Raw genomic sequence first — 26,110 nt, 5'->3', positions numbered from 1 at the left:
AGACGTTCTTGCAAAACGCACTGTGCTTTTTCCACTTCTCAACGCTGCAGAAATGGCTGCTCGCAGCTTCGCCGCCGGGAAAACCACTCCCCCGGAGCGCAGGCTCGTCGCACCGGGGAGTTGGCTGGGCGCTTCGCCCGGGCCACCGCGGGGCTGTGCGAGCTGTGCGAGCTGTGAGCGGCTCCTTGGGGTCGGCCACGCCGGCCGCAGGTGTTGAGGGCGCAGGAACAGCGGGCGGTGGCCACTCCTCCGTACCCGCGCCTCCTGGACCCGGATCCCCCAGCCCATCTGGGTGTCCGATTTAATGCCCCGCGCGGGCTTTGCCAGGGGTACTCGGGGGTCACCTCAGCCGCCCAAGCTAGGTCTCCCCGGTTCAGAGCCGCCTGCCACATCAACTCCGGGGACCGAGTGGGGGCTGTCATCAGTCGCGGGGTGCAGCAAGTGCACTGGCCCCAGCCGCCCGCATCACCACAGGGCATCCCCTGGCCACCGGGGAGCCAACCCGAACACTCCGCCGCCCCGCGCCCTGGATGCTTCGGTCTCACGGGATTTCCGGCAGACCGTCTGGCGCGGGCGGTCCGCACGCGTGTCCCTGCGCACGCACACCACGAGCTCGCTTCGGCTCCGCCACCCGTGCCCCGGCACACGCGGCAAAGCGGAACCGGGACCCGGGCGGCGACTAGGCGGTGTCCGGGGCGGGCCCTGGGGCGGAGCTCTCGGTCCCGGCGCGCAGGGTCGGGGCGGGTCCGCGCCGCCGCCGTCCCGTGCTCCTCCCTCGGCCTGCCGCTCGCTGGGTTCCTTGCGCCGCAGTCCCCGCCGTAGCCGCTGCTGAGCCCGCTGCCACCGCCTCTGAGGTAGGCGCAGCGGAGACAGGCCGGGGCTCTGCCTTCGCTCCGGGCCGTGCGCGGGTCCCGGGAGCTGGGGGGGAGGGGAGGGGAAGGACTGGCGAAGGCCTAGGAGGGAGCGGGAGCGGCGGGCGTGGGCCTGCCGGGTCAGCGGCAGGCAGAGCAGGCCGCACGGGCGGGCGGCGAGCGGGCCCGTGTCGGGGAGCTGGAGGCCGGGCACCCGGAGGCGCCGGGGGCCAGAGCGTTGGGGTCTCGCTGGTGGAAGGCCGCAGGCTGTCGCGTGGAGGCCCGGCCGGCAGCAGGTCTAGGTGACCTTCCCCGGCGGCGCCCTCTGGCCCTGGATCTCGCCAGCACAGGTTGGGAAGGACCCGTCCGCCACCCACGCTCCCCAGGCAGAGACCCTGGCCGGGTTCGGGCCGTGCGGTCCCCGAGGGGGTGAGTTCACGGGCCCACCGTGGTCCGGCGCCCCCAGCCCCTCACGCCCTGTCGGATCCACACCCGGAGAAGCTGGCGACCAGCACTGGACACGCGCGTGCTAGCGCCATCAGGGCGGAACTGGAGGCCCGGAGTGGATTTTAGGCCACAGGGGCCGGGGCCGGGGCCGGGGCCAGGGCCAGGGCAGGAGGTTAGGCTCCGGATAAGGAGGCCCCGCAAGAGCAACGTGGCCTCTCTGTCCTTAGCAAGGACTCCTGTGTGTGTCGCTCGTTCATGAGCCAAACGTGGCATTCAGGAAACTGATTCAGAGCCCTTTGGATCGGAGGCCCGAGGGCCTAGTGACTCGTCCAAGGTCACGCAGTGGGAAGGACACCGTGGCTCAGTGTTCCCATCCATAGAATGGGAACGATTACAGCTCTCCTTCCTTGGGTTTTTGGGAAGTGTAACATGAATTGGTGAATGTGAAGTCTTTGGAAGGGTGTCTGGCGAGGAGGAGGCCCCTGGAGAAGTTGACCTGACGCTGACCCTTGAGGCGGGTTTTGGGCGTCTGGCCTGTGCCCAGTAGACCTGTGTGCTCCATGTGGTGTTCTGGAAAGGGGCCAAGAAACGCAGCCCCTAATAATTTAAACATTAGGAGTTATTAAGCATTTGTGTGCCAGATGTCGAGTACTTTTCAGGATATTAGTGAACAATCCTCTAAGTTTATGGACAGACGGGGTCAGGCTGGAGCAGGAAGTCGGGTGTGGGTGCAGACCTGGGCTGAGCCTGGGCCTGTTCCCCCTGAGGCCCGTCCTGGCCCCTCCACCTGCCTCTCCAGAGAAGGCAGGGAGGTGGGTCCCTTCGCTTACTACGCAGTTGGCAGGGCCAGGGCACGCTGCCCGGGGCTGTCGCCTGCTCTCCACCCCAGCCCTGGACTGGGTGCCCACACCCGCAGGCTTCAGTCCTTGAGGCTTTGTTTTCCGTGCCCAGGGTGGTGGCACCTGGCACACAGTAGGTACTTGAGAAGGTGCTGTGGGGTGAATACACTGGCTTTTTATCTAAGAGTTGACTCACCCTGTTGATAGGATAGTTTTTACCCTTCTGGCATGTGGCCCATAGTAGGTGCTCATTAGGCATTTGTGGACTCACTGAATGGCCATGCAGTGGCTGCAGGCCCAGACCAGAGTCCCACGGTCCTGGAGATCCTTTTCGAGGGACACGCGCATCTCCCTCCCCCCCAGAAAGTAGCCTGGCCCAGCTGGGAGCCACACACACATGAAGAGCGGCCACAGCTTGTGCAGCCCTAGAGCAGTGAGTGAGGCAGCACTTTCTTATTTGAAAAGCTGCTGCTTTTAAACGCGTTGTCTTCGTTCTGTGACTTCCCAAGTCCGGTGGGAAACTTGTGGAACTGGTGTTTCTGGGCTGGCAGGGCAGAGCGAGCGGGAATTCTCCTAAAGGCCTTGGGCCTGTGCCTTTCCCGCTCTGATGGCTTCCGCGTGGCTCCTGCGGCTGACCTGAATGAAGAGCTTGACCCTGGGGAGGGGCGCTGCTGTCGGTTGATCACTCGGCTTTATCTAGGCTGCTGGCAGGGGCTGTTCGTAGGCGCAAACACAGGGGCTGTGGGGACTTACAGTAAGGAGTTGCCTGTGGGCCTCTGGTCCTGCTGGACACTAGGCAGGGGTGGACAGCGACCTCCAAGCTGGTGGTCATGGGCTACATTCACTCCAGCCTTTTCCAGTAAAATGCACCTGAGGCACCGAAGTCCACTTTGCCCTTGATGACATTTCTCACAGCGTGACATCTTTGGGGGTAGTGACAAGGAGGCATGTGTGTGGCTGAGAGCCAGCCAAGCCTGAAGGCCGTGCCTTGGTGCTCAGAGGTCTGTGGTCTTGGGCCCCCCAGCCCCACCCCAGCCTGCTCTGGTGGCCACCAAAGACAGGTGAGCAGTGAAGGTTCAGCTGGGCCTGAGCCCAGCGCTCTGATTTCCTGCCTGCTCTCGGGGGGGAAGGGGAATCTCGGCCCTTTGACCAGAGCTGTGCTGCAGAGTCCTGGAGAGCAGACTGCGAGCACAGCTTAGCTCTGCCGTGAGTCACAGGGTCCAGTTCAGGCCAAGTCGCTCTTCCTGTTCCTCAGTTTCTCACAGTCACTGGTTACGGAGGGTCTGCCCAGCACCGCCCTGGGGGCTTGACTGATGCTGTGTGACTCCTCGGGCCAGGGTGGGGGTAGGGGTGCTGGTTGTGGGTCTCCCTGCCCGCTCCCCCTCCCCCCCTGGGGGGACCGTGCTGCACTGGGACCGTGTTACAGGCCCTGGCAGAGAGGGCCTGTCACTGCCGTCTCCCAGGTCAGGAGGCTGGAGCCCAGAGCGGCGAGGTAGCCAGCCAGAGCCACCCAGCTCCACGTCAGGCTGCCCAGTGCTGAGGCTGTCACACTGCGGTGGACCCTCCAGGGGGCCTTTGGGAGGGGATGATAGAGGTGACCACCTTTTGCTGTTCTGGGAAAGTTGTTCCTTTACGCTGAAGGGAGTGAGCATGCCCATCCTTGTGTGTGGGCCAAGTGTGGACAGCGGTCAGCAGGGTCACTCGTGTTCGGTGCCAGGTCACTGGTGCTGGGTGTCTGTCCGGGGGGTGTGCTCTTCTGGAATGAGGTGGGAGGCATTCTTGCAGGACCTGGCTGGACAGTATTCAGCTAAACAATACCTCATTATGGTCGGGGAGGACTCTGGACCTTGTGGTTCAGGGTGACCTTTTGGCAGCTTGCACAGCAGTCCTAATTATGGTGAGAAGCATATAAAATGAAAGCCTGAAGTAAAATACCTGTGCTTGTTGCACACCTATCAGGTACCAGCCATTGTACTAAGTGCTTTGCATTGATCCAATCCATTCCTCACAAGGATGTGAATGAAGTTGGGTGTCCTTTCCCCGTGTCAGAGCCAAGGGAAAATCAAGGTGTGGGTAGGTTGTGACTTGCACCCAGTCCCCCGTCTGGAGGGTGGTAGAGTGGGATAGGAACTCAGGGCTGCTGGGCTCCCGAGCCCACCGCCCCGGCACTGTCCCCTTTAACCTGGTGTGTCGGGCCAGGTGTGAGGCTCCAGGGAACGTGAGGGGCCGGAGGCCATGAAGGAGCCCTGGGTGCTCCTGGGACCCAGCCCTTGGCATGTTTCCTGCCAGCCCAGGTCTCCTCTTCTTGGTGGGTGGGTGGGCAGGCTGCCCCCAAGTCAGCTACATTCTCTCGAGGCTTGTGGAAGGCGGTGCAGGTGGTGGCCCGGCTCCCAGCACATATTAAAATAGAAGCACCGCCTGCAGGTCCACCCTGCCTGAGTCTGATGTGGGAGGGGGAGGGGAAGACAGCTGCGCTGGGAACACAGACCTGCTACCAGAACATGGGACACGGGCTTTGCCAGCTTCCCGGGGCTGTTCTCCTGGGCTGCCTCTTCCTGGCGAAGAGGTGTGGGGTGGAGTGTGTGGGGAGGCTCCTGAGGGTGCTGATTGGCCCTCACAGCCTGGCTGGCCTTCTGCTAGGGAAGCTGCTTTTCCTGGCGCCCAGAACTGGGGGAAGGTGCTTGCGCATCAGTCCCCGGTTGGTCTGGTGTTCCTCCTACAGGCTGGCCCAGTTCTGCCCTGATGAACCAACCACCTGGGATCCGCGAGTTAGAGAAACAGCAGAACCGAGAGCTTCCCCAAAGCTGTCCCTTGCCAGGGAGCCTGGGGTGCTGGTGGTGATGGTGAGGATTGCCTTGTTGGTCAAGGACCTCGCAGGAATTGGGTACATACTCACATGGGGCAATAAAAAGTTAAAAAGCATAATGAAAGGGTCATTTGCAAAGGTGTGGGTAGAGGGTGGGGCCCCAGGAATTCTTCGGAACTGGGCGGAGCCCCTTGGCAGGAGCTGTGGGCTTGGGCAATAGAAAGTAGCCACTTCCCATCCAAGGTCCAGCAGGGAGGGAGCCTGGGAGTGTGTGCTCCAGCCTCACGCCCATCTTCTGCAGATGCCGCCTGTTGGCCAAACCCAGTGTAGCCCACTGGCAGCAGTCTGTAGCGATGGGGGCTGGAGGTGCAGAGCGGGCTGGAGGAGGAAAGCGGATGTGGAGGGGCAAACAGACTGCCCGGAGTAAGGGGTGTGGTTACCACCCCTGCTTGTTGGGGGCCCACAGTGCCCCACGGTCCTTGTGCTCTGCCTGTTAGCCCAGTCCTTGCGGCTGCTCTGATAAAAAGGCACTATTGTTAGGCCCATTTTACAGATGAGCAAAATGAGACCCTGGGGATAGGAGGTGTTAAGTGGCTTGTCCGATGTGACACAGCTTGGGAAGGCTGGTGCTCATTGGGCCCGCTGCTGGCGCCCACCTCTCCCAGCAGTCGCTGGCCTGCGGCTGAGCACCCTGGTGGGCTGGGGAGTGCTGTGGCCGGGGCCTCCTGGTGTTTGGCCCCAGCCCTGGGACACCCTTGCTCGTGCAGATGTGGTCTTTACCCCACTGGGTGTTCCCTGGGTCCACACTGTTCCTCCCAGCCGTTCCCGACAGCTTGGAGACCATGGCCACCCTGCTCCCTGCGTCAGCCGCAACTTTGGTGGCTGGCTCTGTGAAGGCCACACGGCTCTGCTGCCTGCATCCTCCGCAGAGAGACGATCACGCAGGCTTCAAGTGGGGGATCTGGGGGTGCTCCGTGCAGGGGAGAGCCCGCCCTTCTCAGTGGCGCCTGCAGGCGGCCCCGCCAGTTGGACAGCAAAAGGCTGAGAAGGCGGGAAGGAGGCTGTTGAAACAAGTGCCGCAGGCGATTCCCGGGCTGAGCAACCCCGGGGAGCCCTGTCCTGCCCCTGCCCACCGGGCTGGGCGGCCAAAGCCACAGGTGGTCACCTGGGAGCAGAGCGTGCCCACTACTGGCCTTCCCTGTTAGCCCTGCCCTCGCAGTGTGGTTTGAACTGTGGCTCAGAACCCGTGTGGATGCCTTCCAGGGAGCTTTCCGTTTGGTGCTCCTGCTGCAGCGGCTGATTAGGATGTGACTTGTGGTGTGGGAAAGGCAACACAGATCGTTTTGGACTCACTGGTTGGATGTTTAAATTTTCTGTCCTTAAAAAAAATCAATACATACAAATAGTGAAGTAGGATAAGAAATGAAAATCCTGTTTTAACTCTGCCCCTTCCCTACACGCCATTTGCTCTGTGGGAGCAGCCCCTGGGCAGCCCCGTGTGCAGATTGGCCCGCGCCCTTCCCCCCTTTTCCATTCATTCGCAAGTGCGTGAGCATGAAGAGGCTTTCCCCTAAGTCCACGGGACTGCAGATTTCCTGTGACTTGCTTTTTGCATTTAACTCTATCACAGATAGCTTTCTATGCCACCATGTATAAATTCACATCACTCTTTGGCTTACCACATGGTGCTTCTTCATTTGCAAGTACTGGTACCTTAAGTTTTATTCATTTGCCTGTTGATCGACATTTAGGTTGCTTTTGGGTTTTGTGTTATAAATAACACTCCTGCGAGCCTCCTCACGAACCCCTTGGGGGCTATGGTGGGTGAGCCCCCAGCTGTAGAATTGTCCTCGGGGTTCGTGCATACCCACTTGGGCACTGCCAGCAGCTGGCTGGAAAAGGGCTTTACTGTACCCAGTTCTTCCACCTGGCGTGACTGGGAGTGACCACTTTCTACCCCGATAGTCAGTATTGCCACTTGCATTTTTGCTGATCTGTTGGTGGAATGAGTTTCCCAAACACAGGTGTGTCGGTCCCCCTAAAGTGGCTCCTCATGGCCCACGAGCCCACGTGTGGTTCTGGGGTCAGTGGCAGTGCTGCCTCTGAGGGCACTGCCTCTCCTCAGCCCAAGTTCAGCTCTCCTCCCGCCCGAGTGGGGGAGGGGCGCTGGTCGTAGGTCTCCCTGTCCTCTATCTCTGGTGGTGCCGCTGGGTGGAGCTCCTGCTTCCTGGTTACATTGTCATTGATTTAGTCCCTGTTGTCAGATACTTAGTTTCTTTCTTTTCCCCTCTACTTATAAAAGCACTTTGATGCTCATGGCCCATTTACGCATGAAACAGACATTTATATTGAATGCCTACTACGTGCTAGGCCTTGGCATCTTTGCACACATAGCTTTTTCCATGTTTTGGATAAATTTATGCACGACAGACTCTGGGATGCTTTGAGTGCGAGGTGTGATTTGGGAGTGGGTGTGCATTTGTGGGGGCAGAGGCGGGGCTGGGAGCAGAGCAGCTGTCACTGACGTGCAGCCGCCCAGCTGAGGAGGGTATGTCCCCCCAGACAGAGGTTATGTAAGTGTGACGCAGTCCATGCCGGGTGATATACTATCTCTCCCCTCTGAGCTTCCAGTGTGGACTGGATTTTCATTCCTGAGCCGGAGAGGAGCTTGCATAATTGTTCAAGGTCAGCCAGGGAAAGGTTGGGTAGGTAGGCTGGCAGGCAGTGGAGGGGAGCCAGGGGCTCCTGTCTCCTGGTGTGGTTTACTGGTCCTTTTCAAAGTCCTTGGTGACTGTAGGCAGGTCTGCTCCGCTGGCCCTGCCCATCCCTCACTTTTCCTTGGGGTGTGTGCTCCATCCCCAAGGCCTAGACCTGGGCTCCCGCCTCCCCCTCTGCAGCCGTCTGATTTCTCTCTGTCTAGGGCTGGTGGCTCTGCCCATGCCAGAGTGCCCTGCTTCATGCTCAGCCTCTGGAGGCCGGGCTTTTTCTGCAGACACGTGGGGTGGACCCTGTAGGGACAGGTGGTGAGCTGATGGGGGCAGAGGGAGGGCCCAGGGCCAGGGTTCCACCTCCCAGTCAGTGCAGGCGGGGAATTCAGTGAGAAGGCAGAATGTGGAATTCCCTCCCCTCCAGTACTGGCCTGAAAAACATGAATGGAATTGTTACTTCTACAATAGAACTCTTCTCAAGTGGTGCTGAGAACTGTGTACAATGGGCATTTTCTGGCTGATGTTTGCAGTTGTAAAAAGCTGAGCTCAGAGAGGCAGAGCGGCCTCAGGCTTTCCCTTGGAGAGCTGGGGGTGCTTAGTGAAGGGGTCATCCTCCTGCCCCCTTGGTGGGTGCTCCCTCTGGGCCAGGGGTGGGTTCGGGGCTGACCCGGAGCCCTGAGGAGAGTCTCTCAGGGCCTGGGAGCCCTCTGCTACCCCACCTCCCTTGTCCTTGGATGGTAATCTCCTTGGCAACCTGTACTCAGGGTGATGTTTGCTGAGCATGGAGTGGGTTTTGGCAGGTGGCTCTGCCTGTTCAGTGCTGGAGATTAGTGATGAGAGAGGGCGTCTGGGGATCGGTAAAGGGTGAGTGTTCCGCCTTTTCCCTGGGGGACGGGCCTGTCCAGATGCACCAACCGCTCTGTCTGGCGAGGCTGGTCCGGAGCCAGGGAGGGTGCTGGGAAGGCCCTGGCCCCTGGGGTGCAGGGAGGTCTTGGCTGACTCAGAGATAATACCACGGGACTGCTCTCCCCTCACCCCTGGGCTGCCTCTGGGGCCCAGCTGGGGAGGCGGCCGTGCTGAAGTCCAGATACCTGTTGGTGCTGGCATGGGTGGAGAATGTTCTGGGAGGCTTGCGGAGATGCTCTGCAAGTTTTCTTGGGGCTGCAGTCCCTCAGCCTTCTATCTAGGGTTGTTTGGTTGCTTCTGCTGGGAGGGGCCATGCCGGGGCATCTGCCTGAGGCTGGGGGCATTTAATGGGAGAAGGGCGGATAGTTTCCTGGTCTGTCCCAGGGGTGGGCGTGCCCATAGGGTTGGTTTGGGGTGGAGGGGGAGTCTCTAGACTCGATAGAGCCAGTGGCAGGCAGCTTAAAAATGGATCTTCCCCCATGTTCTTTGTGCTCTGACCCTCATGTGGGCGGAGCTGCCCATGCCTCCGGACTGACCATGTGTGAGAAATAGCAGCAACGAAACTAGGACAGCTCGAGCGGCTCGCGCTGCTCCTCTGCTCTGCCACACAAGTGGGTCGGGGCAGAGTCAGCGAAACCCGTGAAAAAGTGAGATAGGACCTGGACCACAGTGTACCATGTAAGACTGTGGAAGTCTATCGGCGTTTCTTTTCCAAAGCGCTCACTGGTTTTGTGGGCCCCCCGAAAGGTGTCTGAAGTTGGTCTGGGTCAGGAGTGGGGCTTCTGGTTGTGGTGGTGTCCCCCCGGGGCCCACTTCTCAGTGGGTTCCCCCGCCAGGAGCGTGCCACGCAGGTGTTTGTTCCTGTGAGTAGCTGTGGCTTCGGGTGTGGCGTGTGCAGTGTCAGTCCGGCCCTTTAGATGTGCTGCACTTCACGAATTGATGGAGCCATCCTCTGGTTAATTGAATTGCGGGCTGATGACTCTGGAGATGGCAAAGGTGCAGAGGATGACGCTGTCTGGCTTTGGGCTTTTAATTCCGGGTGACCGTGTGTCCGAGCAGAGCCTCCAAGGGGCGCGGTGCGGTCTCCAAGGCAAGGACTGTGTGAATTGCTCGCCTTCCTTGAGTACTGAGCGCTTAATAAATGCTTGTTCACTGACTTAGTGGTATGCAACAGTCCCAAGTAGTACTCCGATAGCTGGCTTTAAAGGAAAAAGTCACATTGGAGCTCAAATGTTTGAATTAAATTTTTTTGGGGGGGAGGATGTGCTTACATTGCTTTTCATGTGAAGAGTTGCCTAATCAGCTTTTAGTATATTCCCATGAGGAATATGATACTGCAAAAGTGGGTTCCCCTAAGATGCAAAAGTTTAGTGAAAAGTTGGGTCCATTCTGGGTCCTGGCTGGTGTGGCTCAGTGGATTGAGCGCTGGCCTGCAAACCAAAAGGTCACTGGTTCAATTCCCAGTCAGGGCACATGCCTGGGTTGCAGGCCAGGTCCCCAGTTGGGGGTGTGAGAGAGCAACCACACATTGATGTTTCTCTCCCTTTCTTTCTTATTCCCTTCCCCTCTCTGTAAAAGTAAATAAATAAAATCTTAAAAAAAAAGTTGGGTCCATTCTGGCACATAGGAGGTACACCGTAAATATTTGTTGAATTAATGAAATCAGACCTGTGGGGAAAATAGGTCTCCGTGAAAAACTCTCATCTCTAGTCGGAGCGTTTAATGCCCTAGCCGTCAAAACTCTGTAAGACGATATCTCTCACTGGCAAGCGCCCTGCAGTTCAGTCAAGTAGCTGGCTCACGGGAACGCGTCTGACAATTCATTCATTCAGCAAATATTTACTGACTCCTGCCACATGCTGGCCTCGGCTCAGAGGGAGGCGCGGGCCGAAGCCGGGCTGACCTGCTGCCGATGGAACCTTGCGGCGTCTCAGGCTCTGGCGCCCAGGGAGGCGGGGGCAGCACGGCCGCCCTGCCCGCGCCCGAGAGGACAGTGCCCGGGGCTCGGTGCTGAGGGCTTCATCGCTCACCGCACCGATAATCTTTACGGGTGGGGAGCTGCTTTCCGCAGTTACCGACGCACTCACTCTGGTTCTTCCGTCGCAGCAGAAGATGGCTGTGCCGCCCACCTACATCGACCTCGGCAAACCGGCCAGGGACGTCTTCACCAAGGGCTACGGTGAGTGTGGCGGCGGCGGCGGCCTTTCGGCTCCCGGCCGCACCGGCGTGTTTGCGCTTTTGCCCAGCATAGGTTGGGGTCGGTCATCCCTGAGAGCTCTCACATCAGGGACAAAAGCTAAGCTTCCCGTGGCCGGGAGAGCAGCCGCGGTTGTGCACCCAGTGGGGGCGGGCTCCGAGGGGCTGCAGCCGGCGGGCATCCCTGTTCGCCCTCCGCGGCGGCGGCGGCTCTGTGGACACCGCAGCAGGTAGCCGGTCCGCGGGCACGTGCGCACCCCGCCGCCCCGCACCTGTTCCTCAGACCCGCTGGCGGCACAGGTGGGGCCAGGGGGGTTCAGGTGGGGGCCAGGCAGGGCGGGTGCCTGTTGTGGCTGCCACGGAGCCCTGGCAGCGGCGCTCTGAGCCCGGTGGCATCTGAAAGTGCGTACGGAGGCAGAGGGGCTGCTCTGGAGTTCCTCAGTTCACCTATTAACTGTTACCACCTTCTTTCCGTAGGATTCGGCTTAATAAAACTTGAGTTGAAAACAAAATCTGAGAATGGGCTGGTAAGTCGTCTGATCCTCGTGGGGCACGGGTGTGTGTTACAGACTGGTAAAAAGCTGCGGTGTCCGGGTGGCAGAGTCAAACGAAGGGACCTTCATGATTGTGGCAGCTCGTAGTTGTCACATTTATTTCATCCTCTGCGGGATGGGTGGCCCAGGGGAACCACACTAATAGGTCCTCAATTCAGCAGCCCTGAATGCTCTCAAGTATATGGGGCAGGAGTCAGTTTTATTTTGCCTTGTGTTTCCCCTTCCCTTCCCTTCCCATCCCATCCCAGCACATAATTATAGATTTTAGAGAGAGAAGGGAGGGAGAGAGAGAGGGAGACAAACATTGATGCAAGAGAGAAACATGGATCAAACCCACAATCTAGGTATGAATCCTGACCAGGAATTGAACTCGCAACCTTTCTGTTTGTGGGATGACACTCCCACCAACTGAGCCATACTGGTCAGGGTTTCTTGTGTTTCTTAATTTCACAGTTGATCTGTATTCAGTTCCACATAATTTTAGTCCCTTTGAAAATTTAGTCCCTTAAAAATTTTAGTCCCTTTGAGATGGTGCAGATGGTAATTGTTGGAAGGCAGGAGGTTTGGGGTTGGATTACTGCAATGTCAGCTTCAGCTCGTACTTTTTCTGCGTTGGAGGCTGCAGGCGGGAGGGAGGGACCAGCGCCCTCCTGTGGGGACTGAAGAGTTGCAGGGGAGGAAGGAGGCTCTCTCCCGAGGAAGGGTTCCCCAGGAGGCTCTTTGAAGTTGCAGGTTCCTTTAGCGCCCTCTGTTGAAATACTTGAATGCGTTGTAGAATTAGCTTTTGCCCCACCTGTTCGGGCGCCTCGTGTTGCATAAAGGAAAGTGCAGGGTGGGGTGATGGGTGTGCAGGCCGTGACCGCCTCCCTCCTTTCCAGGAATTCACAAGCTCGGGCTCTGCCAACACCGAGACCACCAAAGTGACGGGCAGCCTGGAAACCAAGTACAGGTGGACGGAGTACGGGCTGACGTTCACGGAGAAGTGGAACACGGACAACACGCTGGGCACGGAGATCACCGTGGAGGACCAGGTAGGCGCCCCCGCGGGAGGGCGGTGTTCCCGCTGAGGCCTGCTGGCCTGCCCCGTGACTCACCCTCCTGGCCGCTTTCTTTTTGTTCAGCTCGCGCGTGGACTGAAGCTGACCTTTGATTCATCCTTCTCACCGAACACTGGGTAAGAGTCGTGTCTGTTTTCCCTGCGCTGTCTGCGTGTGTTGTCCCGGCCTCAGCCATGGGGGCGGCTCCATTTCAGGTCCTGTTACGTTCCCTCACGCGTGAGTGAGGCTGCCGGGCCCGGTGAGGGGCAGGGGCTGTAGGGCCGCTGGGGACGTTGGGAAGCAGGGGCTAGCTGGTCTCTGGTGCCAGCCCCATATTTCAGGTGCAAAGGGCCCTGTGCCCAGCTTCCTAGGGACACTGAGTGTGTGGGCTTCACTGTGAGGTGGCTCCTGAGGGAGGCCCCACCTTTTGCCCCAGGCTCCCCAGCCACAAACCAGTTAGGCCTGATGGTTGCTGGGCACCTCCAGAGAGGCAGGGTGGCATGTCCGTCTGTCTCACCTGCCAGGTGCTTTCAGGAGCGAGTGCTCTCTAGAAGAGAAGAGCCCACTTTTGCTGTTTTCTGTGCAGAGCAGCAGTCTCCCAAACCTGGGGAGGGCTGTTTTGCACACTGAATGCAGGCTCAAGGGCGTGTACTTAATTTCACAGTTTAGTTTCCTAACATTGTGGTCAGGTACACCCATGAAGTCGACTGTCTGCTCCATCTTTAAGTGTACAATTCAGTGGCATTATGGAATGCATTTTTGGCCATTCTGTAGTATTTTCTCCTTTCTTTTTTCCCTTCTGACAAGTGCCTTTGAGAATTTGTTTTTACTTATTGATTTGGAAAGAGAGAGAGAGAGAGATGTGTGGATGTGTTGTTCCACCTGTTCATGCATCACTGGTTGCTTCTTGCACGTGCCCTGGCCAGGGCTGAACGTGCAGCCTTGGCATGTTGGGGTGATGCTCCGGCCACCTGAACCCCTCAGCCAGGGTGTACGTGTGTGCATGTGTGTGTGTGTTAAATTAAATCTATTGGGTAACATTGGTTAAGATGATGCAGGTTTCCAGTGCACATTTCTGTAACATGACCTGTGTATGGTGTTGTGTGCCTACCACCCCAAGTCAGATCTTCTGTCACCGTATATTTGGCTTCCTTTACCCTTTATTCCCCCCACCCACCTGACAGGTGTTTTTTAGAGGGAGGATCTCCCGAGCTCAGACCCTGTACTAGGCGTGGGGCAACTAGAAGGGGCTGGGCAGACGGGGCTCCCACTTCTGCAGGTTATATAGTCTCTTTGTAACTCAGGTAGGGATGATCTGAAGCCCGTGGCCAGGAGCTGAATTGTTCTTGTTCTCATGTCTGCTGGTGTTTCTCCTGCAGCAGAGCTGCCTTCCTGCTCGTCTCCTCCCTGCCCAGCACCTGGCGTGATGGGAGAAGTTATCCAGAGAGCCTGTGATAGGACGCGGGGCTGGCACGCATGCCCACATGCTTGACTGTGCTGCTGGGATTTTGCCGCTGCCCTGGGTGGCACCTTTGGGACTTGTAAGGGGTTCTGCACTCCCTTTGGGAGGTGGCAGAGGAGTTCCTGGGTTCTGCAATTATACGCATAAGAGGAAAGGCCTTTGTTTAATTTAGGTTTTTATTTTGAAATATTTTGTATTTAACTTATGCAAGAATGTGGCACAAATGGTGTGTAGAGTTTTCTTACCTCCTTCACCCAGCTCCTCCTAATGTGAACATCTTCTGTGACTGTTGGGACCGGGAAGTTCTGCTGCCCTGACGCTGCCGACTGACCCGTGTCGCACTGGTGTCTCTCTCCAGTCTGCGATCTGGTTAGGGGGCTGCAGGCACTTATTGTCATGTCCCCTTGTCTCCTGTAACCTGGAATGGTCTTTCTTTGTCTTTCATGACCTGGACACTTGTATGATTTTTAAAAGATTTTATTTCTCTTTAGAGAGAGGGGAAGAGAGTGTGAAAGAGGGAGAGAAATATCTGTGTGAGGAGAATGTCTATCGGTTGCTTCTTGTATGCGCCCCCACCCAGGACCAAACCTGCAACCCAGGCATGAGCCCTGGGAGGGATCAAACCGGTGACCGTTTGCTCGGTGGGATGACGCACGAACAACTGGGCCACATCAGTCAGGGCGTGACCTTGACATATTGAAAGAGGGCTGGCCAGTTCTTTCCTAGAATTCTTCCGCTTGCATTTGTCTGATGTTTCCTCATGCTTAAACTTGGGTTATGCATTTTTTAAAAAAAGATTTTATTTATTTTTAGAGAGAGGGGAAGGGAAGGAGAGAGAGGGGGAGAAACACTTGTGTGTGATCGCCTCTTGCACCCCCCCCCCCCCCCCCACTGTGGTCCTGGCCTGCAACCCAGACATGTGCCCTGACTGGGAATTGAACTGGCAACCCTTCCATTCGCAGGCTGGCACTCCATCCACTGAGCCACACCAGCCAGGGCAGATTATGCTATGAGTTTTTCAGCCATAGGAGTGAGGTTGTGTTGTGTCCACTGTGGGGCTTCATAGTATCAGGAGCTATATAGGTCAATGTGCCTCACCAGTGGTGACGTTAACTTCCACCACTTGCTTAAAGCGGTGCTTGCCAGCTTTCTCCATGCATCTGCTGTTTTCCTCTTTGTAAGTAGTAAGTGGGGAGATACTTATTGTTTACTTATTATCTTGTGGGGAGATACTTCGAGACTTTGTAAATATTCTGTTTCTTATACTTTGACTCACAAAGTATCTGTTGGTGGCGTTTACATGTTTGGCAAATGGTGGTTTCCTGCTCCGGTCGGTCATTCCTTCCACATTTATTAATTGGGGTTCTGCTGTGAGGAAGAGCTTTTCTTTCTTTTCCATTTATTTATCTTGCCACTTACTTATTGATATATCAGTATGGGTTCCTGGATATTTATTCTCTTACTCATATTGCCCCTGGACACGGCCACTGGGAGCACGGCAAGCTGACATTGTGTGTATTTTTGACAAGCTCCTATCTTTTTTGCTGGGGGGGCCTTCTTCAGAGGCTGTTCCAGGCTCATCTTCTCTCCTTTCCATAGTCCTGCTGTCAGACAGTTCTCCAAAAAGCCTAGGTTCCTCTTCTTGAAGAATGGTGCTTTGAAACCAAGGTGCAGGCATTCTACTGGGTGGAGACTGGAAATGAAAGCTGGGTTTCCAGGGCGGCCGGGGGGTGGTGCCGGGGAAGGCCCCCCGGCTTCCCTGAGGAGCAGAGCGGAGCGGAGACCACCTCTGGGTGGGCTGCAGATCTCTTCTAGGGACCGGCGCCCACGCTGAGCACCCAGCATGGGTAATAAAGCCACCTTGTTAACCACAAACCAGTTGGTGCCTCTCTCAAGTGCTTGTCACATTAGCACCACCGCTGAAGCAGCGGCCAGTGGAATGCTCCGTCAGATCAGAAACCTGGAGGGAAACTGGAGTCACTGCCCATTCGCCGGGACCTCGTGTCCTTGGCCAGAACCCAGTGGGCCGCCGTGTGGAGGTGCCGTGCGCACGGGCCAGTTGGCACACCACGGCTGGTGGGTACATTTCTCGGTCTCCCTCGCTTCCTCGGCGTCAGCTCTGAGCAGCTGTCTTTTCATCAATCACCCCGCCCAGCCGGGTGCCAGGCAGATGCTTGGCCAAAATCCAGGCTGCTGCCCCCAAACCAACAGGTTTGAGTTTGTCTTATTGAGAGAGAATTGGTTTGGTCGTTGGGCTTTTTCCGCCAAAGCTTGTGAAAATGTGCAGAAGCAACTTGAACAAAAGTTGCAAGTGTCGCTGTCGCTTGGGAAGGGTCTTGGCTTTATCTCCAGCTGTGACCTGAAATTCTTGACTCTCTGAGGACCTGGGATGTTTAACCTGGACGTTTTTTATTGTGGAAAGTTTGAAACATACAGAAGAATGCAGAAAAGCATATTAAACCCTCATCATATTCCTGTAACCCAGCTTTAATAATTGTCAACCTGTGGTGGATCATGTTTTACTTATACGATCATAATGAATCCCTCCCACCTGCAGATTATTTTGAAGTAAACAACATATACAGCCAGGGTGCCAGGGCTATTTTTAAGAATACTCACATGACCCCATGTCTGGAGCCCCTGGAAGACTCTCCCGGTGAGCTCCCCAGCCCTCCTGCCCCAGCCCCATACGTAGGCCTCGCAGCTCTGGCAGGTGCCTCAAGCTCGCCTCGCACCTTTCCTGCCCCAACCTGGAACCAGCTGTTTCTCTGAGGAGCACGTGTTTCTTTTAGGAGGGAATGGAATTTAGGATCCGCCGGCTGGGTGCTGGGAAGCCTCCGTCTCACTTCGAATGGAGCTGGGCCAGACAGGGCTGTGCAGGGTTTTCCTGTGAGCTCTGCTGAGAACGCAGCCTGCTGAGTGCCAAGCGGGAGGCGCCCACTGTGCAGCCGAGGGACAGAAACACTCAGGTGCAGACGGTCTGAGCGTCACGTGATAGCTGTGATCTTGTCTCCAGTGTTGACCTGCGGTGCAAGGCACGGTGGTGATGTGTCTGCGGGCGACACAACCCCCTGCCCTTCCCGAGGGATGCTGGGATGCTGCTTCCTGAGTCTCAGGCAGGGAGGGAGGCATCGATCTGGTCAGACACACAAACCCGGGGTCAGCGGACGAGATCTGGGGTCTTCCTGGCCTGGCATCTCAGGAATACGGAATTAATAGCTGTCCAACTTTACTTAGACAGGGTCTAGTATTTGCTTCTTTTTTACTTAAGTGAGCTACAAAGTAAGAAAATGATCGACTGTTTCCTTAAGTGCCTCCATGAGGAATGTATCTTTTTTTTTTGAAGATTTTACTTATATATTTCTAGAGAGAGTGGAAGGGAGGGAGAAAGAGAAGGAGAGAAACATCAATGTGTGATTGCCTTTCATGTGCCCCCACTGAGGACCTGGCCTGCAACTCAGGCATGTGCCCTGGCTAGGCATCGAACCGGTGACCCTTTGGTTTGGAGGCCAGCACTCAATCCACTGAGCCACACCAGCCAGGGCAGACAGATGTATCTTTACCACAGTCTTGGAGAATCTTGAAGAGGCATCTGTTTCATAATTACATGGTGGCGCTCTACCTAACAAATGCCTGTGTAGGCCACTACATGAAACAGGGAGAGGAAAGTAAGAGAAAGTCACTTAGTGCTTATTTTTGAAGCTTGTGTTCTCACTTCATCTTGTGGCATTTCTGCAGACTGGATTTGGCCGAGTTCTTCCCATTGTGACTCAGCAGCTGCCTAAGGGAGACCTGGGACTCCCACCTCCCTACTGAAACTGGAATTCTCATTTAAAATTTGCCTTTCTTGGCATGGTTGTCTCCAGGTGAGTTAGCTTCTGATTACGACACGATTTCTTTTCCTTCAGGAAAAAGAATGCTAAGATCAAGACAGGGTACAAGCGGGAGCACATCAACCTGGGCTGCGACGTGGACTTCGACATCGCGGGGCCCTCGGTCCGCGGCGCCCTGGTGCTGGGCTACGAGGGCTGGCTGGCCGGCTACCAGATGAATTTTGAGACCGCAAAGTCTCGAGTGACCCAGAGCAACTTTGCGGTTGGCTACAAGACTGATGAATTCCAGCTGCACACTAATGTGTAAGTGTGTGTGAGTGTGGGCGTGCGAGCGTGTGCAGCAGGGGGCTGTTCTTCGTGGTGTTTTCTAAGCCCAAGGTTCAGTCGCTGTGAAGTGAGTTTGCTGGCATCAGGTGAGCAAACGGAGGGCTTCTGTTTCCTGTGCCCCACCTAACAGTCTCCTGCCGCGACTCAGGTTCCTTCTACTCTGTGCACAGTAAATGCTGTCCCTGGCACACACAGGGTGACTGTCCAGTGACAGCCAGGGTGTGGTGTCAGTCCGGAGGAGCGTCCCCTCCCTGCAGCGATGTGGACATGGAGGTCCTTTTGGTTTTAGTTAACAGAATGGGAGGCGGAGGTGCAGCTCACTCTCTCTCCCTGCGTGCTGCCTACGAGGGTCAGCTTGCCGGAACCCAGGCATGGGACACAAATTAGGAGCCGATTTTCTCAGCGTAGTAGTGTCCTCGCTGGATGGCGGAGCACTTAAACGTTAATTCCGGGACAGTGTAGTGAAGGGAAGACACTTATAGGTTAGGTTAGAGGGAGCCCCTTGGAATCAAACTGGAGAGTTGGAGTGCTGATTTAGATTAAGGGAAACAAGAAATTCATCCATAAAATCCCGGTAGGCACCAGGAACTAACCTGTGGCACAGGTGGGGTACAACTTTACCAAACTTCTTTCTGTCCACTAGAGGGCACTAAAGAAGTGACTCCTGAAACGTAAAGACAAGTAAATGGTATTAGTGTCTAAATGAATCACATTTCCACTAGTGCAATTTTTGGAGGAAATTTCTATAATTAACATAGTATAATAAATAAATGTTAAAAATGTTGAGTCTTTTGTTTTTAAGGTTTTATTTATCTATTTTGAGAGCAAGGGGAAGGGAGGGAGAGAGGGAGAGAATCATTGATGTGAGACAGAAACATCTATTGGTTGCCTCCAATATGTGCCCTGACGGGGGATTGAACCTACAACCCAGGCATGTGCTCTCACCAGGAATTGGACCTTCTGATTTGCGGGATGATGCCCTACCAACTGAACCACACTGGTCAGGGTCTAAATTTTGAGTCTTTTAAGACAAAAAAGTTGCAGGAAGACTGTAGAGATGGACACTGCAGAGGTTTGTGGGGGGTGGGGGAGGTTGTGACCACAAAGGAGCGGCTGGGGCAGCTTGGGGGATGGGACTGCCCTGCGTCCTCATTGTGCTGGGAGGCACTCGCACCTGCACTGCGCTAGAACTCATAGAAATGGACACCCGAAGGGGGCAGAAAGGTTATGTCAGTTCAGAAAAGGTAACATACGAAGTCGTGGGGAACTACCACAAGCGTGGACGTGCTTTTTAATTTAGAGTCGTGACTGCGATGGACAATGCTTCTTGGTCTGGAGCCGGGAGTTGGCGCCGGTTTAGGGAGAACGATGGCTGGTTGCTGTTTTCCTCGTTGTACCTGAGCTTCCTGGGTTTTGAGAAGTGGGCGTGGCTTATCTGGGGTGGGATCAGCTGACACAGCTAACCTGGCTGCCCCTAGACTGCCCGGATGCCTAACAGCTGCTCTTTGTGCTCCACGGGGAGGAATTTGAATGAGGCCCCTGTCTGCGGTTTTCAGAGCTCAGTACAGGAAGGCTGTGTTGCTGCTTTTAGAATACATAGAAAAATCTGTTTTTTTAAAAACACATTTAAGCCTGAGAAAACATCCCCATTTGAGTTATACCAAAGCCAATCAAATCTGTTATTTTTTCTTTTTCTCTTTTCAAAAGATTTTATTTATTTATTTTTAGAGAGAGGGGAAGGGTAGGGAGAAAGAGAGGGAGAGAAACATCGATTGGTTGCTTCTCACAGGTGCCCTAACTGGGGACTTGAACCCACAACCCAGGCTTGTGCCCTGACTGGGAATCGAACTGGCGACCTTTCACTTTGTGAGGCGACGCCCCACCAGTCTGAGCCACACTGCTCAGGCCTCATATCTACTGTGCTTGACAAACGGCTGTTGAGTGGCCTGTTTGGACTTCCTGGAGAAGCCAGGGTTGCCTGTGAGCCAGGTGGTGCTTGTAGTTTCTGGAAGTGCAATGTCTGTCCAGCTGCATTTCAGGGCAAAGTGTGGGAATTTAGAATGTGTTCATGAGCGCCTACCTTACGGAGGTTGTATGGGTGAGAGGCAGACTTTGCAGTGCATTCGTTCTTGGGTTCTTGGGTTAATGAGTTCTGAGTTCTAGATTCCAAAGCATGTGGGCTCTGCCTTAATGGTTCCCAGTGCTATTTCCACTAGAAACCACCAAAATGATGAGGCAGAACTTTGACTGTTTATGTTGAGAATGTCAGGGAGGGGAACGGCCTATTCCTGAGGCTGGAGTCGATGTGGTGTGTTTGGAAGAGAGGAAGCAGTCTGGCCAGCTGGGTTTCATTCCGTTTGGAAAGACCAGAAACATTTTGTAAGTAGCAAGTAGCTCCTTTTCAAACCCTACCCGGACCGTAGATGCTGCTGTGTGGACCAGCAGTGTGCACGGGTGGGCCAGTCTGGATCACAGGTGAAGCTCTTCGGTTGTTGCCTCTCCTGCAGGGGGCTGGCGCCCCTGTGGCTGTAGCTGGTGGTGCTAACGGCTGCGCCATGCTGTCTGAGGATCGCCATCCCAGCCTCGCTTGCTGGTTCTGGCTGTGTTCTTGTCTCATTTGCTGCCCCCTCTTACCATTTTTACGATAGGAGCATTTGTAAAAGTAATAACATTAGCAGCAGGAGAAAGAAATCACCCCGAATCCAGAATCCCAGTGGCCTTGTTGCTGCATCTATCTTTAAAGAATATTTTGGAAGCAAACTGCAAGTTCAGTGCAGCCTGAGTAGTTGACTGAGCTGCCTTTGGGTCTTCCCGGCCTCCAAACCACCCCAGCTCTGGTGTCTGTTCCATTCCTGCCAGGCTTTCTGCAATTTGGTGCCTGTTTTGTGATCAGGCCCACCCTTTTACAGCCTCCCTGCCCTCTCTCGGACTTGGGCAGCTCTGCCCTGCCCCCGCCTGCCTTCCTGGACGGCTGGGCATCTGTGCTGTGCTTGTTTGCAGAAACGACGGGACAGAGTTTGGTGGCTCCATTTATCAGAAGGTGAACAAGAAGTTGGAGACGGCCGTCAATCTCGCCTGGACAGCAGGAAACAGTAACACTCGCTTCGGAATAGCAGCCAAGTATCAGATCGACCCCGATGCCTGCTTCTCGGTGGGTACCTGCGGAGTCGGGCGTCGCCCGGGCCCCACGACCGGGGTTGGAATCAGTCGGGATTGCTGGGGTTCCGTGCTTTGGCTAGAGATTTTCTCACTGTGAACAGAGGTTGAAATAAGGAAACCGTTAGGAGTAATAGTACTTTCTGTGGGAGCCAGGCACTGTGTGGAGTCCATTATTCGTGGATTACTGTATTTCTTACACAGCCCATTTGAAGCAGGTGCCTTTTTTTTCCTTTTTCAAATCATCCCATCCCTGTTATCAGAAATGAGGAACTGGAAGCTTAGAGAAGTTGAGTAACTTGCCAAGGGGCAGACATTGGGTCAGCGCTGGGGCCTGGATGTGTCATGTGTCCCCCCCCCCCCCCCCCCCCCCCCGACCCCGCTCAGCGAGGTGCCTCTCAGCAGTTGCTCTTCCCACTGCAGACTGAAAGGGGGTTCCCTTGAAGGCTAAGGTGCTAAGTGTTGATCCCTCTCCTTTATCAGTCTCTTGCCCAGCCCCCATGCCGCACGTCAAGAACACAGGCCCTGGGGACCGGGCAGCTGGCCCCTTACCTTGCAGCCCCTGTCGCGTTGCTCACCGGCCCTTGGGTGGCTGCACAGTTTTTGCATTAAGTTCTGTAAGGCTCAGTCTCTCGTCACAGGGAACTGCTGGCTGCACCCCTTTTGGGGTGGAATGAGGAAATCTCATGTTGCAAGATGGGTTCAGGGCTGGTTTGTGTAATTTACAGACAGCCCATTTGAAGTCTCCTGAAAGAGAAACTGCATTTGGCTCCCTTTTTAAAAACTGAAGGGAAAGGGGCCTTGCTATTTGGATGTCGTGAGCAATAGGGAACAGCTAGACAGGGCACTGACCGCCGGCCTTCCTTCCCCTGCTCTGCTCTGGCTGAGGGCAGTGGTCATGTCTGAAAAGAGCTTGTGAGCCGGAAAACACGCATCTTGGCAGCCCCACTTGCACTGGGGCGTGGTGTCTTTGTGGCCTGAGTGTCCTCTGGTCCTGGTCCCGCCTCATTTCACCAGAAAGGGGCCAGGGAGAGGCCCAGATGTCCCTACAACTCAGGCAGAGGAGTAAGGACAAAATTATTCCAGACTCAGCTGCTTTCCTGAATTTAATTCATTCACTAAGTGCTGGAGTGGAAGCGACTGGCTAGGTCGTTCTCTCGCTCCCACGTCCATGTTAATGTCAGGCCTGTCAGTGCTGAACTGTCATGTCAATGTGATTTTGGCTTTTTTTCATGAAGAGAGAATTCTAATCGTTTTCTCTGCCTTTAAAAAAAAAAGCCTCAAAACCCTGTCTAACTTTTGCTCTGTTTTCCCTGATCCCAATAAATAAATCCTGAAGAAATCTTCCATACAAGAAAGCGTTTTCTCTCTGCTCATAAATGAAAGCGTCCCCCCGTTACAACTTGAGTACAGACCTACTCAGTATAAATGAAACTGGGCATTCATACCTTCAGGAATCAAATGTAAATGATAACTTTGTTTTAATTGAAAATTGTGTTGAGTTTCCCTTCAGAGACCAGTCTCCAAAATTTGATATGTTTCATAGTTAATTTAATGAATCCCATAAACAAAGTAGTCATGAAAAAAGAGAGTTTGATTCTGAAGTTCAATGGTGGTTGATTTAAAAGCTCTTACTTATTTTGGAGATGGAAGCGTGAAGTTCTAAGCATTTTCATTCTGTCTGTTTCCCTTGTCCAGGCTAAAGTGAACAACTCCAGCCTGATCGGGCTTGGATACACTCAGACACTAAAGCCAGGTATGCGTTGGCTGTGTGTGAAATTAGTTCTTTGTCTTTTTTTATTTTTAAAGATTTTATTTATTTATTTTTAGACAGAAAGGGAGGGAGGGAGAGAAACATCAATGTGTGGTTGCCTCTTGTACATCCCCTTACTGGGGACCTGGCCCGCAACCCAGGCATGTGCCCTGGTTGGGAATTGAACTAGTGACCCTTTGGTTCTCAGGCCGGCACTCAATCCACTGAGCTACACCAGTCAGGGCTAGTTCTTTGTCTTAAAAAAAAATTGTAGTTCTTGTTTGCTGCTTTATGTTACTGCTTAAAAAATGCCTATGTAGTACATCATAAATGTCTATTAAGTTTTATAATGAAGTGTCTATAAAGGTGTGCAGTCATTATAAAACATTCAGAGAGTAGGAGAAGCAGTAAGTAGGAAAGAAGAAGAGCAAAGCTAACCTGTTACATTTTTGGTTCTTTTCTTTCCCCCAGTGTGCATAATGCTTGTAACTAATGTCCAGCAGGTTCTTAAAACCAGCCGGGTGAGTCACCCTTGTGGTGAAACTGGTTTGTAGGTTTCCCCTGCACAGTTGGCCAGGCCAGTCCTTGGTGTGTTAGAGCCACAGGAGCTGATGCCACCTTGGGGTTACTTCGGATAAGCTGGGCCTTTGAACCTGGAAATCTAAGAGTACACGATGTCAGATTCAAGTGATTCTAGGGAGAATATCAGCGGCGTGTGGGTGCATGTGTGCGCTGCGAATGTGAATGTAAGACGTCGGTGTCTCATTCATGACTGGGGTTTCATTTCAAGGGGCTATTGCTGAAGAAGCTCACTGCGAGCTGCCTCTGGTGGAGAGATTAGTGGTAGCAGCAGACGACGAAAGGGAAAAGGAATGCGGAGTCCCTGGAGTGGGTTTGGGTGGGTGGTGGAGTAACGCCGATTGTTGTGTAAACTCAGTCTAGGCTTCCTATGAAGTAGTCAGACAGCAGTGAGTAGCAGGGCGTGAAGGGCCCTGTGGTTTTGCCCCTGGTCACACGGCTGGAGCCGGTTTTGGATTCGGCGTGGTTTTGTCAGTGTGCTCCAGCGTTCCTCTGTGTGTTAACTTCTCTTCTCTTTTCTTCATACCTCCCCCTTTCCTCTCCCCCATTTCTCTCCCTGCAGGTATCAAACTGACGCTGTCAGCGCTGCTGGATGGCAAGAATGTCAACGCAGGTGGCCACAAGCTTGGTCTAGGACTGGAATTTCAAGCATAAATGAAGACTGTACAATCGTTTAATTTTAAACTATTTTGCAGCATAGCTACCTTCAGAATTTAGTGTACCTTTTAATGTTGTATGTCTGGGATTGCAAGTATTGCTAAGTATCATGTTAGACCTCCAGGTTTGCAGATGATTCAGCTTTAAGGTGTTACCCTTTCAGAGGTACAGAAGAAACCCAATTCCAAAAAAGGTCCTTTCAGCTGTAGACTTGGGGGGACTTGGCAGCCCCTCTAGAGATGTCAGGTTTCTTTTTCATCTAGAAGTGGCTGCAAGTGGAAGCCGATGGTTCGTTAGCACTTTGTAAATTTGTATTGCTTCAGTGAATGAACTTGTGACTTCCAGAGAATTGACCTTGATTTCCTGCCCCAAGTGAGAGAGGCTCCCTGTTCGGTGGTGTGTACAAACTCATCCGAAGGGACTTTCTTAGATCTTCATGACCTGTTTCCACCCTGGTCCGTCACCTCTTTTACACCAAAAGTAGTCTGCAGGGTGTGGTAGTTGTTTCTTTTGTGCCATTTTGGGGCGGAGAAGGTGGATGTGATGAAGCCAATAATTCAGGACTTACTCCCTCTCCCATTGTGGTTTTTTTTTGCCCGTGCACCAGAGTATGAAATAGCTTCTAAGAGCTCCAGCTGCGAGCTGGGAAGAGTCTCTATGACTGTAATCACATGGTAAAAACACTCGGAACCTAAATTAGACTTCTGTTGGATCCTCACCACTCAGTTTATTTTTTAGCAGTTTAATGGGTACATGGTAGAGTCTTCCATTGTGTGGAATTAGATCACCCCTTTCAAATGCTGTAATTAACATCACTTAAAATAAAACTTGAATAAAATATTGAAACCTCATCCTTCTTCTGTTGTCTTTATTAATAAAAGTGTAAGTAAACAGGCATTTGGTCTTTTTCTTTGACCCTTTGTTCTCTGTGTGTGTGATATTTTTAGTTTCTATTGTTGCATAAGAAATTACCACCGATTTAGTGGCTTACAAACAACACTCATCTCACAGGTCCACAGGTCAGAAATCCAAGCCCGGTGTGGCTGGGCTCTCTGTTAAGTTTGTCACAATGTGGAAATTAGGATGTCAGCCAGGCTGTGTTCTCATCTGGAGCTTGGGGTCTTCTTCCAGGTTCCCAAGGTCATGGCAGAATTCGGCTCCTGTTGGTTGTAGAATAGTGGCCCCTGTTTCCTTGCTGGCCATCAGCAAGGGGCCTCTCTCATCAAAGGAGGCTGCCTGCACACTTGCCACACGGTCCCCCCGATCCTCAAAGCTACAACAGAAAAACTCACGGTCAAATCCCTCTCACACTTAAAATCTTCAGGAATAGCCCCACCCCCTTGTAAAGGTTATTTATTTTTATTGATATGTAATTCACATTACCTTAGTTTTAGGTATACAGCATAATGACTCAATGTTTGTATATATTGCAAAATAATCACAGTAAGAGTCTAGTTAACATCTATCACCATATACAGTTACAATTTTTTCTTATAAGAACTTTTAAGATCTATTCTCAGCAATTTTCAAATATACGACACAGCCTCATTAATTATAGTTACCATGTTGTATATTACACCCCTATAACTTGCCCCAACCCTTTCAAGGACTCACCTGATTAGGTGAGGCCCACTGAAGATGATCTCTCAAAGTCACCTGTGCCATATAGCAGCCTAATCACAGGAGTGATGTATTTACACGTCCCTCCCACACTCAAGAGCAGGAGGTCCTATGAAGGCATGGATCATTGGGGGTTTTAGAATTCTGCCATATATTTATAACTAAAAAATAACATGGTGAAGCCTGGCGGGGTGGCTTGGTCGGAGTATCTCATACATCAAAAGGTTGTGGGTTTGGTTCTCAGGGTACATACCTAGGTTGTTGGTTGGATCCCAGGTTGGAGCATATGGGAAACAACCAATCAATGTTTCTCCCTTCTCAAAATCAATAAACATGTCCTTGGGTAAAGATTAAATTTCAAACATTCACAAGGTAGAAT

The 26,110-nt window shown here is 53.7% G+C and overlaps 1 protein-coding gene across 3 annotated transcripts; it reads left to right on the top strand.

The window, feature by feature from the left end:
* The first annotated feature begins 711 nt into the window (after nucleotides 1–711).
* VDAC1 (voltage dependent anion channel 1) lies at nucleotides 712–24,962 on the top strand. 3 transcript variants are annotated; one of them, XM_028527780.2, is made up of 9 exons: nucleotides 712–854; nucleotides 10,667–10,736; nucleotides 11,231–11,280; nucleotides 12,186–12,338; nucleotides 12,429–12,481; nucleotides 17,715–17,942; nucleotides 20,967–21,117; nucleotides 22,821–22,878; nucleotides 24,017–24,962. In XM_028527780.2, exons 2-9 carry the CDS (start codon nucleotides 10,670–10,672, stop codon nucleotides 24,106–24,108), a joined length of 852 nt encoding a protein of 283 aa, XP_028383581.1. In that variant the 5' UTR covers nucleotides 712–854; nucleotides 10,667–10,669; the 3' UTR covers nucleotides 24,109–24,962. The 3 variants fall into 3 exon arrangements, with proteins under 3 accessions (XP_028383581.1, XP_028383582.1, XP_028383584.1); XM_028527781.2 differs by having other exon boundaries at nucleotides 756–854; nucleotides 10,664–10,736; XM_028527783.1 differs by lacking the exon at nucleotides 712–854 and adding an exon at nucleotides 7,529–7,628.
* The last annotated feature ends 1,148 nt before the right edge of the window (nucleotides 24,963–26,110 follow it).

This window comes from Phyllostomus discolor, chromosome 13 (assembly GCF_004126475.2).
Source record: "Phyllostomus discolor isolate MPI-MPIP mPhyDis1 chromosome 13, mPhyDis1.pri.v3, whole genome shotgun sequence".
Taxonomy (NCBI): Eukaryota; Metazoa; Chordata; class Mammalia; order Chiroptera; family Phyllostomidae; genus Phyllostomus; species Phyllostomus discolor.
The sequence above is the reverse complement of the archived record's forward strand: the minus strand, read 5'-3'. Positions and strand labels throughout refer to the sequence as shown.

Excerpts from the sequence above, each read along its gene's own strand:
- VDAC1 (XM_028527780.2), top strand. The coding sequence starts at position 10,670 with ATGGCTGTGCCGCCCACCTACATCGACCTCGGCAAACCGGCCAGGGAC. Across the intron at positions 17,943-20,966 it reads TTCCAGCTGCACACTAATGT|AAACGACGGGACAGAGTTTG; the intron begins GTAAGTGTGTGT and ends GCTTGTTTGCAG. Across the intron at positions 21,118-22,820 it reads ACCCCGATGCCTGCTTCTCG|GCTAAAGTGAACAACTCCAG; the intron begins GTGGGTACCTGC and ends TCCCTTGTCCAG.